The sequence below is a fragment of the Ranitomeya imitator genome, chromosome 5, assembly GCF_032444005.1.
Source record: "Ranitomeya imitator isolate aRanImi1 chromosome 5, aRanImi1.pri, whole genome shotgun sequence".
NCBI lineage: Eukaryota > Metazoa > Chordata > Amphibia > Anura > Dendrobatidae > Ranitomeya > Ranitomeya imitator.
The window spans coordinates 706,531,365-706,545,715 of NC_091286.1; the positions used below are offsets into that span (position 1 = coordinate 706,531,365).

General features: G+C 44.9%; 1 protein-coding gene across 1 annotated transcript in view; it reads right to left on the reverse strand.

Annotated features, from left to right (window-relative positions):
* Positions 1–1,527: 1,527 nt before the first annotated feature.
* LOC138638881 (extracellular calcium-sensing receptor-like) overlaps positions 1,528–14,351 on the reverse strand; it is a 29,707-nt gene continuing 16,883 nt past the window's right edge. The window contains exons 5-6 of the mRNA XM_069728586.1: positions 8,934–9,057; positions 1,528–4,054 (exon numbers count right to left, since the gene is read on the reverse strand). Coding sequence (XP_069584687.1) covers positions 3,138–4,054; positions 8,934–9,057 — 1,041 coding nt within the window. The 3' untranslated portion in view covers positions 1,528–3,137. The remainder of the gene's footprint in view (positions 4,055–8,933; positions 9,058–14,351) is intronic.

The window sequence follows — 14,351 nt, forward strand, 5'->3', positions numbered from 1 at the left end:
TACACAGATAATTCTTCTTTTTTCCATGGATGGAGACAATTTGGACTACGTTTTGTGTCAGTTCCGGTGGTATCCATCTTTTTGGGCACACTTGTGGGCTAAAAAGACTCCTAAAATAATGTCACATCATCAGAACAGAGACCAGACAAAGTACACATTGTCTCCATCTTCCTCATTATAGTGCGTGGCTTCATTGGGGGTTTTGTCTGAATTGCGGTTTTGGGAAATTTATACAGAAACCTTGATCTCAGCGCTCAGCGGAGAGCGCAAGATAAATGTGATCCGAGCCTTATTCCAGTTTTTCGGAGGCAGAATGAACAAACAGCAGTACAAGAATAGTTCTTATTTTTATTTTTGTGCTGTCTAAGTGATAAGGCAGATTTATTCTGCAGGTCAATGTGATTCCAGCGATGACGGATTTATATGGGGTTTCTTCTGCTTTGCTTCTTTTGCACACTGAAAACTAAATTTACAATTGTTCATTTGTTTTTACATTGCTATAATCTGAGAGCTGTAACTTTTTTTATTTTTTTGTGTAATGAGTCAAATTAGGGCTCAATTTTTGTGGACCAATTTGGTGTTTTCTTTTGTACCATTTTTTTTAACATATCACTTTTTCAATGCTTTTTATTCAACTTTTTGTGTGCCATCTTGATGAAAAAGTGAGATATTTGGCGTATTGCTTATTAATTTTTTTACGGTGTTAGCTGTACAGAATAAACAACGTGAGAGTTTTATAGTTCGAGTTGTCTCTGAAGCAGCGATACCAATCATAACTATATTTCTTTTTACCTAAAAGCTGTATTTTTAATGACTAAATGGCTTTTTGTGCACTTTTTGTGTTTTCTTTTTCTTTTTATGCATTTTAGTTAACTAATTCTTAATAATTTCGCTTACTCCCACAGTGGGAATTGAATATGACATGAATATTTTACCTGTGATTATGATCGCGGAGCGCCCATAGTGCTAAAGGTGGAGTCGTCTCCCTCTTTTAATCACTTACGTGCCGTCGACGCGATTAATAGTGGGATATACTGTATATATTGACCATAATCCGATATCGGTGACACCCGTGGAATTTTTTGCCCCCTAGGGGTATGGGGGCACTACATTCTTATTCCTCAGTGCAGTGCTGATGAATAAGACCCCTAACATGAAAAATAGATATTGGCGTGCACACTGAGGTATTTCACTAATGGAGCTGCCAATTGAGGGCACTGGCGAAATCCCTCATAGACCAAATAGAATAAATATCAATTGCACACTGCTTTTGAATGCAAACAAGATTTATTTTATTAAAGTTCAAGACATAAGAGCAACGTTTGAGTGTCAACGCGTTTCGGCCAAAACAGGCCTTTTTCACGTTGCATGCATTTAATAGGTGTTCTCTTCTAGACAGGGATTTTTCTTCCCTAGAGATGCAACTTGTTAAGTCTGGAGGGAATTGATCAAGAGATATCCATGAGTAGGCTGATGAAAGGCCTGAATTTCCCATGTCACGGGCCGGGTGGTTTCTTTAGTGTGCCCCTACACGGCCATTGTGAAAAAGCATGGCGCCTGTCGTTAAGGGATCAATAAATGTTGTGGAATGGAGTGGGGGAAAATCCTCATACTCACCTTATTTCTCTCCTCTCCGGCCCCTCCGCTACCCCCACCCATCTATCTGACCTCATTGCGTCTCCTGATTCCCCGTTGCTGGCACAGAAATCCTGAGGAACTTGCGACATGACAAGGTGACGCACGCCGTGATCTCAGTATGCACAGAATCCGAAGCGATCAGAAGATGTAACGAGGACTGGACGGATGGTGGTGAGGAGCCGAGGGGCTGGAGAGATGAGTGGGGAAGTGAATAGAAGGGTTTTTCAATCTTTCAATCGAGAGCAAAATAAGGGACATTAAATTCTCTGCAAATCAAATGTTGCAGTAAAAACTTTGCAAATAGTTGAATCAGAATTCTGCCTGACTTGCTCACCCACAATGCCCTTTACTAAGGCTGATGCACCTGACTCTAGGACCCACAGAGTTCCCAAACCGGAGCACCTGGCGGATGATGTCCCGTCCGGGATTTATTTATTATACATGATGGAACCTGTCCTCAAGAGGAAATCTCTAAGATTCCTAAGAAAGCTTGTATCTGGCTGTTCATCACATCAACAGCAGGTCATAACAGCCGGAGCATCCTTACTATGATGATAGTCCACACACGGTGTCTGCTTCACTGCTGCAGCTCCACAACACTTTACTATCGGAAGGATTTGTCTAATGTTACATGGCTTTCTAACCTTATTGATAACGCTGAGTTGTGAGCTCTGAGAGACTTTCACTCTCCTGAAATCGCTCTAAAATGGCTGCTGCATTCCCTGCCTCAGCTTTTATGCAGGCTATATTAATCCCTCTTGATTGGTTGCATTATGTCATGTGATGTTATAGCTACAAGACATTATGAGGATACCCATGTGGTTATGCCTGCGGTTAGTGATGCAGCCTGTGCAGCCGAACAAAGGCCCAAGGCTTCTGTTATAACAGAACTATTGGACTGCAAAGACCCCATTAACTGTTGTTACACAGGGGCAGCTTTCTGTCTGCATCTATCACTGGTCATGTCAGTATCCTGTATGTGATACAATGCTCTGCAGCAATGTCTAAAAGGAGGCATTGTTAAGGACACATGATCTGAATCACAAATTGTTCTATCCTGGACGGACCTGTGAATTTCATAAAATTCAACTCAATCGATTTGCATCGACTCAATTAATTCACCTGTAATATCTGTACTTCAGCAGACAGTCGTGGTATAAGCAACAGAGATTTAGATACATGATCGGTAACCCAACTACTCGGACAGTGACGGGGCTCCCAAACCATGAACATCTTCCCATGATGTCTCTCGCGAGTGTTTCCCCAGGTTCACCAGAATTGTCAGTGCGTGTATTGACCGCTATACACCAGTAAAATTACTGTTTGTAGATGAGATTGAACCACAAATCCCAAAATAGTGTAAGAAATCAAGTATTTTTATCTTTGAACGAGGATTTGGGATTCATTTCTATAGTGATTGATTCTTTGATGGAAATTTTTTTTTGTGCTGTCCAAGCTTTTTTTTTTTGTAGTCGCACGCCCACCAGTCCAGCAGATTTTCACCCAAACATCCCATTTTTTTTATTGCTTACTAAGAGCTCTCGACTATTCCTCTCCGGCCTCAGAAGTAAGATATAACATTTGGGGAGGAAGATGCAGCTCAGAAGTCCAGCGCTGGAGGCCAAGATGGCAAATACCTGCACGGCTACAGTATACTTACCACTGGTGCTCAGATAAGCCGGGATGAACGAGATCCAGACACAGCAGAAGACCAACATACTGAAAGTGATCAGTTTGGCCTCATTGTAGGTTCCCGGAAGGTTCTTTGCTAAAAAGGCAACAAAGAAACTTATCATGGCCAACAAGCCCATGAACCCCAATGTCATGTAGAAGAAGATCTTATGTCCTTCATTACACTCAAATATTATCTTATGATTTTCTATCTGAGAGTTCAGTGCAGGAAAAGGAGGTGACTTGTAAACCCAAACAGAGCAAATTACAATCTGCAACCCGGAGCAAAGTCCTACAACATGACGTGGGATTATGGGTCCTAACCATTTCCTCACAGGACTGGTAAGTCTGGTGGCTTTAAATGCCAAGATCACCATGATGGTCTTCGCTAGGACTGAGGAGATGCTGATGCAGAAGACCATGCTGAAGAACGTTTGTCTCAGGAGGCAGGTGACCTGGGTTGGTTGACCTATGAAGACCAAGCAGCAGAGGAAGCAGAGAATAAGAGACACCAACAAGATGTAGCTGAGCTCCCGGTTGGTGGCTTTGATGATTGGTGTTTCCTGGTGTTTAGCAAACAGTATTAAGATGCTGACTGTAAAAGATGAGAAGATGACAACCATGATGACCAACATAATTCCCAACGGTTCCTCATAGGTAAGAAATTCTACTACTTTTGGGATGCATCTGTCTTTCTCCTCACTGGACCACTGGTCGAGAGGACACTTAAGACACTCGCTGGCATCTGAAATAAAATAAGATTTGAGATGTAGGTAAAAGGGGCTTCTCAGACTTCATAAAGCTAAAAGTTGTTTACGTGGTTGGGATCTGGTAGAGCTAAGGGGGAATAATGGATTTCACTAAAGAGACCTAGCGATGTTTGAAAATGTATTTACAGACAATAAATGATGGGGAACAGCATGAAATCTCACTTACATCAGTCAAGTCGTAGACTACTACAAAAGAAAGAGGCCAGAATAAAAAAACGTTGACCACTGGAGAAATTGACAAAAAAAGGAATAAAAGGATTCACATGGCCGTATGAATAAAATATGTAGCTTTATTTCATATGGTTAAAAAGGGATGTCCATACAAATAAAAAGCTGTGCCATTCTGGCTCGTGTTTCTGGCCGAAGCCCTTAGTCATAGAATGCATATGGCCATGTGGATCATTTTCTTCCTTTTTTTTGTCAATTTCTCCGGTGGCCAACGGTATTGGATCCATGCTGTGTTAACAAGACGTAATACTACATTTACCACACGGTGAGGCTTTTCCCAATTTTTCTTTATGTGCTTCTTCTATGTTTATTTTGACCTTTACCATCCTCTCCACTGACGAGGGCCAAGAACCTCCAAACATTGGTGTTTTCAGTCTGGAGCAGTCTCTGACTTTGCTGATGTATATTTTTCGCCCATTAAAAAGTGACTGTAAATAATTTGCCTTCAGTGCTGGTTATTTTAAGTTAGAGCTAGTAATCCCCACTGTGGCTGAGTCTAGATATGCCATATAAAGGTTTTAGCTCTTTGGCTAGATGCTTCTTCACCCAACAGCAATTTTTCCTCCCTATTTTAAACAAATGAAACTTTGGCATAACTGAGCTTTCTTCTGTTTGACTGAAGAGGGTGAAGGCAGCAGGTGCCAGACACCCGGGTGGTGGAATATCTTCAAGAAAACAAAAGTGTTAGAACTTTGATTTCAAATTGATCAATCTATATTAACAGTATGTCACAAAAATGAGTCCAAACCTCAAGTCTTTGTAAATACTTTGTTCTATCTTTTCATGGTACAACACTGAAGATCTGACACTCATAGAATGTACAGTAGTCAGTGTACGGCTGGTATAACAGCGTAGATTTGGTGCCCTTTAAATAGCTCAACACAGCCATTAATGTCTAAACCTCTGGCAACAAAAGTGAGTACACCCCTAAGGGAAAATAGCCAAATTGTGCCCAATTAGCCATTTTCTCTCCCCGGTGTCGTGTGACTGATTAGTATTACAAGTTCTCAGGTGTAAATGGGGAGAAGGTGGGTTAACCTTGGTGTTGTCCCTCTCATACTTGGTTCTAGGACCCCTACTTTTCTCCATCTACACCTTCAGCCCGGGACAGCTCATAGAACCCCACAGTTTGCAGTATCATCTCTATGCCGATGACACGCAGATCTACCTATTTGGACCCGACCTCACTGCCTTACTGACCAAAATCCCACACTGTCTGTCTGCCATTTCATCTGTCTTTTCTGCTCGCTTTCTAAAACTGAACATGGACAAACAGAATTCATCATCTTTCCCCCACCTCACTCTACCCCTCCACAAGACCTATCCATCAATGTCAATGTCTGCTCACTTTCCCCAGTACCACACGCTCGGTGCCTTGGGGTGATCCTCGACTCTGCCCTCTCTTTCAAGCCACATATCCAAGCCCTTGCCTCCTCCTGCTGGCTCAAACTCAAAAATATTTCCCGGATCCGTACATTCCTTGACCATGAAAACACAAAAACGCTAGTGCACTCCCATATCATCTCCCTCCTTGACTACTGCAACCTCCTACTCTCTGGACTCCCCTCTTGCACTCTGGCACCACTCCAATCCATCCTACACTCTGATGCCCGACTAATCCACCTGTCTCACCATTTTTCCCCAGCCTATCATCTCTGCCAAGCCATTTACTGGTATCCTATTGTCCAGAGGCTCCAGTTCAAAACCCTAACTATGACATACAAAGCCATCCACAACCTGTCTCCTCCATACATCTGTGACATGGTCTCCCGATACTTACCTACACGCAACCTCCGATCCTCACAAGATCTCCTTCTCTATTCCCCTCTTATCTCTTCTTAACACAACTGCATCCAAGACTTCTCCTGTGCTTCCCCCATACTCTGGAACTCTCTACCCCAACACATCAGACTCGCCTACCACAGAAACCTTCAAAAAGAACCTGAAGACTCACCTCTTCCAACAAGCCTACAACCTGCGGTGAACCTTAGTCTGCTGAACCGCCGCACGACCAGCTCTACTCTCTCCTAGTGTATCCTCATCCATACCCTGTAGACTGTGAGCCCTCGCGGGCAGGGTCCTCCCTCCTTCTATACCTGTTAGTGCCTTGTTTTGCTCATGTCTATTGTACTTGTCTATATTTGCCCCTTTCATGCGTAAAGCACCATGGAATAAATGGCGTTATAAAAATGCATAATAATACTCTCTCATACTGGTCACTGGAAGTTGAACAAGGTTCCTCTTGTCAAAGAACTGTCTGAGGATCTAAAAAAAAAATATGTTGCGCTACATAAAGATGGCCGAGGCTATAAGAAGATCACCAACACCCTGAAACTGGGCTGCAGCACAGCGGCCAAGACCATACAGCCGTGTAACAAGACAGGTTTCACTCAGAACTGGCTTCGCCATGGTTGGATGAAGAAATTGAGTGCACATGCTGAACTTCATATTCAGAGGTTGTCTTTTCAAAATAGACGTATTTTATGCTGCCAGCTTTTCTGCAGAGGTTAAAGGGGTGAGGGGTCATCCTGTCAGTGGTCAGACCATAGGCCACATACTGCATCAAACTCGTCTGCATGGCTATCATCTCGGAAAGAAGCCTCTTCGAAAGATGAAGCACAAAAAAGCCACAAACACTGTGCTGAAGTCACGAAGCCTGACCATATCGATTAATGGAACCATGTCTTGTGGTCTGATGAGACCAAGATGAACTTACTTGGTTCAGATGGTGTCAAGCATGTGTGGTGGCAACCAGGTGAGAAGTACAAGGACAAGTGTGTCTTGCCTACAGCCAAGAATGTTGGTGGGAGTGTCATGGTTTATGGCTGCATGAGTGTTGCCAGCTGTGATAATCTACAGTTCATGGAGGAAACCATGATGCCAACATGTGTTGTGACATATTGAAGCAGAGCATGGTCACTTCTTTTTGGAAACTGGGCCGCAGGGCAGTATTCTATCATAACAACCCCAAACACAACTGCAAGATGACCACTGCCTTGCTAAAGAAACTGAGGGTAAAGGTGCTAGACTCGCAAAGCATGTTTTCCGACCTAAACCCTATCAAGCATCTGTGGGGCATCCTCAAATGGAAGGTGGAGGAGCATAAAGTCTCTAACATTGCCCAGCTCCATGATGTCATCATGGAGGAGTGGAAGAGGATTTCAGTGGTAACATCTGAAGCTCTAGTGAACTCCATGCCCAAGAAATTTGGTCGATTTGGTAATTTCCACTTGGGGGTGTACTCTCTTTTGTGGCCAGCAGTTTAGACATTAATGCCTGTGTGTTGAGTTATTTAGAGGGCACACCACATTTACACTTATACAAGCTGTGCACTGACTACTTTACATTGTATCAAAGTGTCGCATTCAGTCTTGCCCCATAAAAAGACATAGCAAAATTTTTACAAAAATGTGAGGGGTGTACACACTTTTTGTGATATAGTGTACTTCTACATCATCTGTGTAGAATTGTGAGGGGCATAGTAAGCATTAGATAGACGTGTGGACCAGTGAACATCAACCATGTATGGGAGCCTTCAGCCAACCACTACCTTTACAAATGATGGGCAACAACCCTGAAATGTTTGGAGTCTCAGGTTTAGCTATCTTCAACCTTGGCCTTGAGGATGGAGACTTCATTATTTCTTCACTTCATTATTTTGCATATGTGACATAGCAGGAACGCGGGATGCAGTGACGAGCAGGAGGCAGAACAAGTGTTAGCGAGTTTATTACAAAGATTACTTCCCGCAGGAGGAAAAAGGGTTAAGGGGAAAGTAAACTTGGGCTTTGTATCAGGGTAAGAACAAATGGTTAGGAAACTGGTAAATTTATCAGTCTGATGGTTTCCGGGCTGTAGAAGCTTGAAATCCCATGGTGGCGCCGTAGGTGACGCGTGAAGTCTCGGGCCTGTTCTTGAAAAAAGGTGAAGCACTGTCTCCCAACGGAAAAGGCGTATCCTGATGAGGTAGCGGGTTACCGGGGCGATGTTCACTAAGTGTAGGAGTCTCTGCCTCCACTGGAAGATGTCTCTGCACAAGGCTGGTGCCAGGGATATAGTTACCTGGTTCTCGACAATCCCCCTGGTCAGTACTAACGGCCGGTAGCTGAGCAGTACGGGTCAGAGCTTAGGTAGTCAGAATGGATGGACACACCATCTCACATTCCTCAGGGCCTGTGTGATTGCGTAGACCCACAGAGAGTGAGTCAACCTTCTCCTGCTCCACGCTTCCCGCCAAGTGTCCCTCTTTCCCGCACACAGCCCCTTTTATACCTGACATGCCCCCTACAGTTGAGTGCAAAGGTTTGTCCAGGTTGGAAAGCTTTCCCCCCAGCAACAATGGTGACAGCCCCAATAGTTCCGGAACTGAGACGAGACAAGCATCACCGGCCCGGTCCATCTTCCTACGCATACATATTTTTGCAAAAAGTGATTCTATGCAATTTTTACATTATACTTACCATATGTATAAGTTCTTTTCTATTTTTTAGTTCTATTTGGACAACACTTTCCAAAAATAATGTTAGCTTACAAGAAGGACGTACAATAATTCTTTAATTTTCTCAGAATTTCTTCTTTTGTTAATTTATGCATTCATAAATACAGTAATTGAGTGGACAATCTTACCAGTGTTGTTGGCCACCTCACCCATAGAACAGGGAATGCAGTCATAGCAACAGACAGGCTTTGCTTGTATTGGGATCTTCCTGTGTCCAGGAAGACACTGGTCACTGCAGACAGAACTGGGAATCTAGAAACATTGAACCCAAGGGGATGATTAGAAGGTTCTTTTGTAATTTTAAAATTCAAGATTCTATAGAATCTACTTAAGAGTCTGTGGAGCTGCTGATCAGATCTACACAGGAGAATGTGGAGCTACAGATCAGATCTACAAAGGGGAATGTGTTGTGAACTGGTGGTTTAGGAGCAACATGGGACGAGCTCTGAAGGAAGTGGTACCTGTACTGACCGCAGTCCCTAAGCTCAACACAACACTAGAAGTAGCCGTGGGATGCTCCTGTCACTCCCTAGGCACCTCGTCACAGCCTGAGAACTAACTACCCCTAAAGATAGAAACAGGAAAACTATCTTGCCTTAGAGAAAATCCCCAAAGGATAGATAGCCCCCCACAAGTAATGACTGTGAGTGGAGAGGGAAAAGACATACACAGAATGAAACCAGGATGTAGCACAGGAGGCCAGTCTAGCTAAATAGATAGGACAGGATAGAATACTGTGCGGTCAGTATTAAAAACTACAAAAATCCACACAGAGTTTACAAAAATCTCCACACCTGACTAAAGGTGTGGAGGGTAAATCTGCTTCCCAGAGCTCCCAGCTTAACTGAATTAATCCATACTGACAAGCTGGACAAAACATAGAAAGCACAGAACGAATAAGTCCACAACCTGTGGACAGAAAAGAGCAAGCAAGGACTTAACTTTGCTGAACTGGTCAGGATATCAGGGAAATCCAAGAGAGATGTGAATCCAACCAGGAACCATTGACAAGTGGCACTGGCTGAAGGAAAGAGTCAGGCATAAATAGCCGAGCAGAAAGACAATCAGTGGAAGCAGCTGCAGACTGCTAAATCCAAGGAGCAGCCATACCACTTAAAACCACCGGAGGGAGCCCAAGAGCAGAACTCACAAAAGTGCCACTTACAACCACCGGAGGAAGCCCAAGAGCGAAATTCACAACAGTACCCCCCTTGAGGAGGGGTCACCGAACCCTCACCAGAGCCCCCAGGCCGATCAGGACGAGCCAAGTGAAAAGCACGAACCAAATCGGCGGCATGGACATTGGAGGCAATGTGGAATTCACAACAGGAATGTGGAGCTACAGATCAGATCTACACCGGGGAATGTGGAGCTACAGATCAGATCTACACAGGAGAATGTGGAGCTACAGATCAGATCTACACAGGAGAATGTGGAGCTACAGATCACATCTACACAGGAGAATGTGGAGCTACAGATCAGATCTACACAGGGGAATGTGGAGCTACAGATCAGATCTGCACAGGAGAATGTGGAGCTGCAGATCAGATCTACACAGGGGAATGTGGAGCTACAGATCAGATCTACACAGGAGAATGTGGAGCTACAGATCAGATCTACACAGGGGAATGTGGAGCTACAGATGAGATCTACACAGGGGAAAGTGGAGCTACAGATCAGATCTACACAGGAGAATGTGGAGCTACAGATCAGATCTGCACAGGAGAATGTGGAGCTGCAGATCAGATCTACACAGGGGAATGTGGAGCTACAGATCAGATCTACACAGGAGAATGTGGAGCTACAGATCAGATCTACACAGGGGAATGTGGAGCTACAGATGAGATCTACACAGGGGAAAGTGGAGCTACAGATCAGATCTACACAGGAGAATGTGGAGCTACAGATCAGATCTGCACAGGAGAATGTGGAGCTGCAGATCAGATCTACACAGGGGAATGTGGAGCTACAGATCAGATCTACACAGGAGAATGTGGAGCTACAGATCAGATCTACACAGGGGAATGTGGAGCTACAGATGAGATCTACACAGGGGAAAGTGGAGCTACAGATCAGATCTACACAGGGGAATGTGGAGCTACAGATCAGATCTACACAGGAGAATGTGGAGCTACAGATCAGATCTACACAGGGGAATGTGGAGCTACAGATCAGATCTACACAGGGGAAAGTGGAGCAACAGATCAGATCTACACAGGAGAATGTGGAGCTACAGATCAGATCTACACAGGGGAATGTGGAGCTACAGATCAGATCTACACAGGGGAATGTGGAGCTACAGATCAGATCTACACAGGGGAATGTGGAGCTACAGATCAGATCTACACAGGGGAATGTGGAGCTACAGATCAGATCTACACAGGAGAATGTGGAGCTACAGATCAGATCTACACAGGGGAATGTGGAGCTACAGATCAGATCTACACAGGGGAAAGTGGAGCAACAGATCAGATCTACACAGGAGAATGTGGAGCTACAGATCAGATCTACACAGGGGAATGTGGAGATACAGATCAGATCTACACAGGGGAATGTGGAGCTACAGATCAGATCTACACAGGAGAATGTGGAGCTACAGATCAGATCTACACAGGGGAAAGTGGAGCTGCAGATCAGATCTACACGGGAATGTGGAGCTACAGATCAGATCTACACAGGGGAATGTGGAGCTACAGATCAGATCTACACAGGGGAATGTGGAGCTACAGATCAGATCTACACAGGGGAAAGTGGAGCTACAGATCAGATCTACACAGGAGAATGTGGAGCTACAGATCAGATCTACACAGGGGAATGTGGAGATACAGATCAGATCTACACAGGAGAATGTGGAGCTACAGATCAGATCTACACAGGGGAAAGTGGAGCTGCAGATCAGATCTACACGGGAATGTGGAGCTACAGATCAGATCTACACAGGGGAATGTGGAGCTACAGATCAGATCTACACAGGGGAATGTGGAGCTACAGATCAGATCTACACAGGGGAATATGGAGCTACAGATCAGATCTTCACAGGGGAATGTGGAGCTACAGATCAGATCTACACAGGGGAATGTGGAGCTACGGTAATGATCAGATTAACAGAAGAGTCTGAGGGCCTAGAGATCTGTCCTACACATGAGTCTGTGGAGCTACCGATTAGATCTACACAAGAGTCTGTAGAGCTACTGATCAGATCAACAGAAGAATCTGAGGATCTACAGATCTACACAAGAGTATGTGGAGTATGTGGAGCTACCGATCAGTCGTTCACCGTCCTTTGCCTCTACAATTTGTGAGCTCAACATCCACCTTAATCACAATGGACGCAAGATTGTCAATGATTTAGGAAAGATTAGGCTCACATACGGCCATCATTTTGAACTTTAGTTTCTATATTGTTACATTTTTCTTATGTAAAAGCTAAAAACCTAGATGCCTATGTATATACTTTATAATAAACTACAAACATACAGCACGTATACAATGCAAATATAAAAAGCATTACAATGCATTACAGACATATACCGTACATACATAAATCATACACATGCATACAATACATATATACAGTTGTGCTCAAAAGTTTACATAACCCGGCAGAATTTTTGCTTTCTTGGCCTTTTTTTCAGAGAATATGAGTGATTATTTATTTCTAATGCACCATTGATTCCATGGTGCTGTACATGAGAAAGGCTTACATACAAATTACAGATATCACTTACAGTAAACAAACTAACAATGACAGACTGATACAGAGGGGCGAGGACCCTGCCCTTGCGGGTTTATATTCTACAGGATTATGGGGAAGGAGACAGTAGGTTGAGGGTTGCAGCAGCTCGGGTGTTGGTGAGGCGGTAGCTCCAGTGTTGGTGAGGCGGTAGCTCCGGTGTTGGTGAGGCGGTAGCTCCGGTGTTGGTGAGGCGGTAGCTCCGGTGTTGGTGAGGCGGTAGCTTCGGTACTGATGAGGCGGTAGCGGGGTCAGTGCAGGCTGTAGGCTTTCCTGAAGAGATGGGTTTTCAGGTTCCATCTGAAGGATCCGAATGTGTTTGACAGTCAGACGTGTTGGGGCAGAGAGTTCCAGAGGATGGGGGATATTCGGGAGAAGTCTTGGAGGCGGTTGGATGAGGAGCGAATAAGTGTGGAGGAGAGAAGGAGGTCTTGGGAGGACCGGAGATCACGTGAGGGAAGATATCGGGAGATTAGTTCAGTGATATATGGAGGAGACAGGTTGTGGATGGCTTTGTAGGTCAGTGTAAGTAATTCGAACTGGATACGCTGAGTGAATGGGAGCCAGTGAAGAGATTTGCAGAGGGGGAAGCGGAGGAGTAGTGAGGAGAGATGGATTAGTCGGGCAGCAGAGTTAAGGATGGATTGGAGAGTTGCAAGGGTGTTAGCAGGGAGGCCACAGAAAAGGATGTTGCAGTAATTGAGGCGGGAAATGATGAGGGCATGCACAAACATTTTAGTAGATTGACGGTTGAGGAAAGGACGGATCCTGGAGATATTTTTGAGCTGGAGGCGACTGGAGGTGGAAAGAGCTTGGATGTGCGGTTTGAAAGACAGGGCAGAATCAAGGGTCACTCCGAGGCAGCGGACTTCCGGTACGGGGGAAAGCGTGATGTTGTTAATTGTAATAAATAGATCAGGTAAAGAAGATCTATGAGATGGAGGAAAGATGATGAGTTCAGATTTGTCTACATTGACCTTGAGGAAGCGAGAGGAGAAGGAGGATATGGCTGATAGACACTCTAGCATTCTGGGCAGCAGAGAAGTGATGTCAGAGCCAGAGAGATAGATCTGAGTGTCATCAGCATAAAGGTGGTACTGGAATCCATGGGACTTTACGTTACAGCTGCTGCCACTACTGCCGCCACTGCCGCCACTTCTACTCACCTATCCGGGCGTTGCGTTGGTTCCTCCTCGCTTGCGGCCGTTCCCTCCGCTGTCCCTGCTACTGTCTCCGCCGATCTGCTTCCTTCTCGCCGCTCTCGTCGTCTCGCCGCTGTTCCCGGGCTTCCTGTGCCGTCGGCCCCTCCTCGCTCCTGGTCTCACGCTGAATCCTCAATTCCTTCTCTGGCCACTAGGGGGCTTCAGCGTGGAGCTCCTTTTCAGCCAGTATCGGCTCCATTCAGGCGCTTTAGGGTGTCGGCGTGCACTCCTTATTCTGTTTAACCCTCGCTCCTTCTTCCCAGCAGTCAGATTCCAGCACAGGGTATATCAGGTGTCTCCACCATTCCAACAATGCCTGATTATCATGTGCAGTCCATGCATGCTTCTGGCCCATTCTCTGTCTCGTCCAGTTGTTCTGGTTCCTTTCCCTACTTGTTCGTCTCAGTCTGTCTGTTTAAATCCATTTTCCTTTCTGAGCTTTCTTCTTGAGCCGTCCCTCTTGGTCCCAGCCGTTGCGTGATGGGGTGGAAACCAGATTGTAGATTGTCAAAGAATAATGTGAGACGTGGGAGGAAAGTTCAGCATGGACGTGCTGCTCCAGGAGTTTGGAAGTGAATGGGAGCAGTGATATTGGGCGATAGCTGGACATA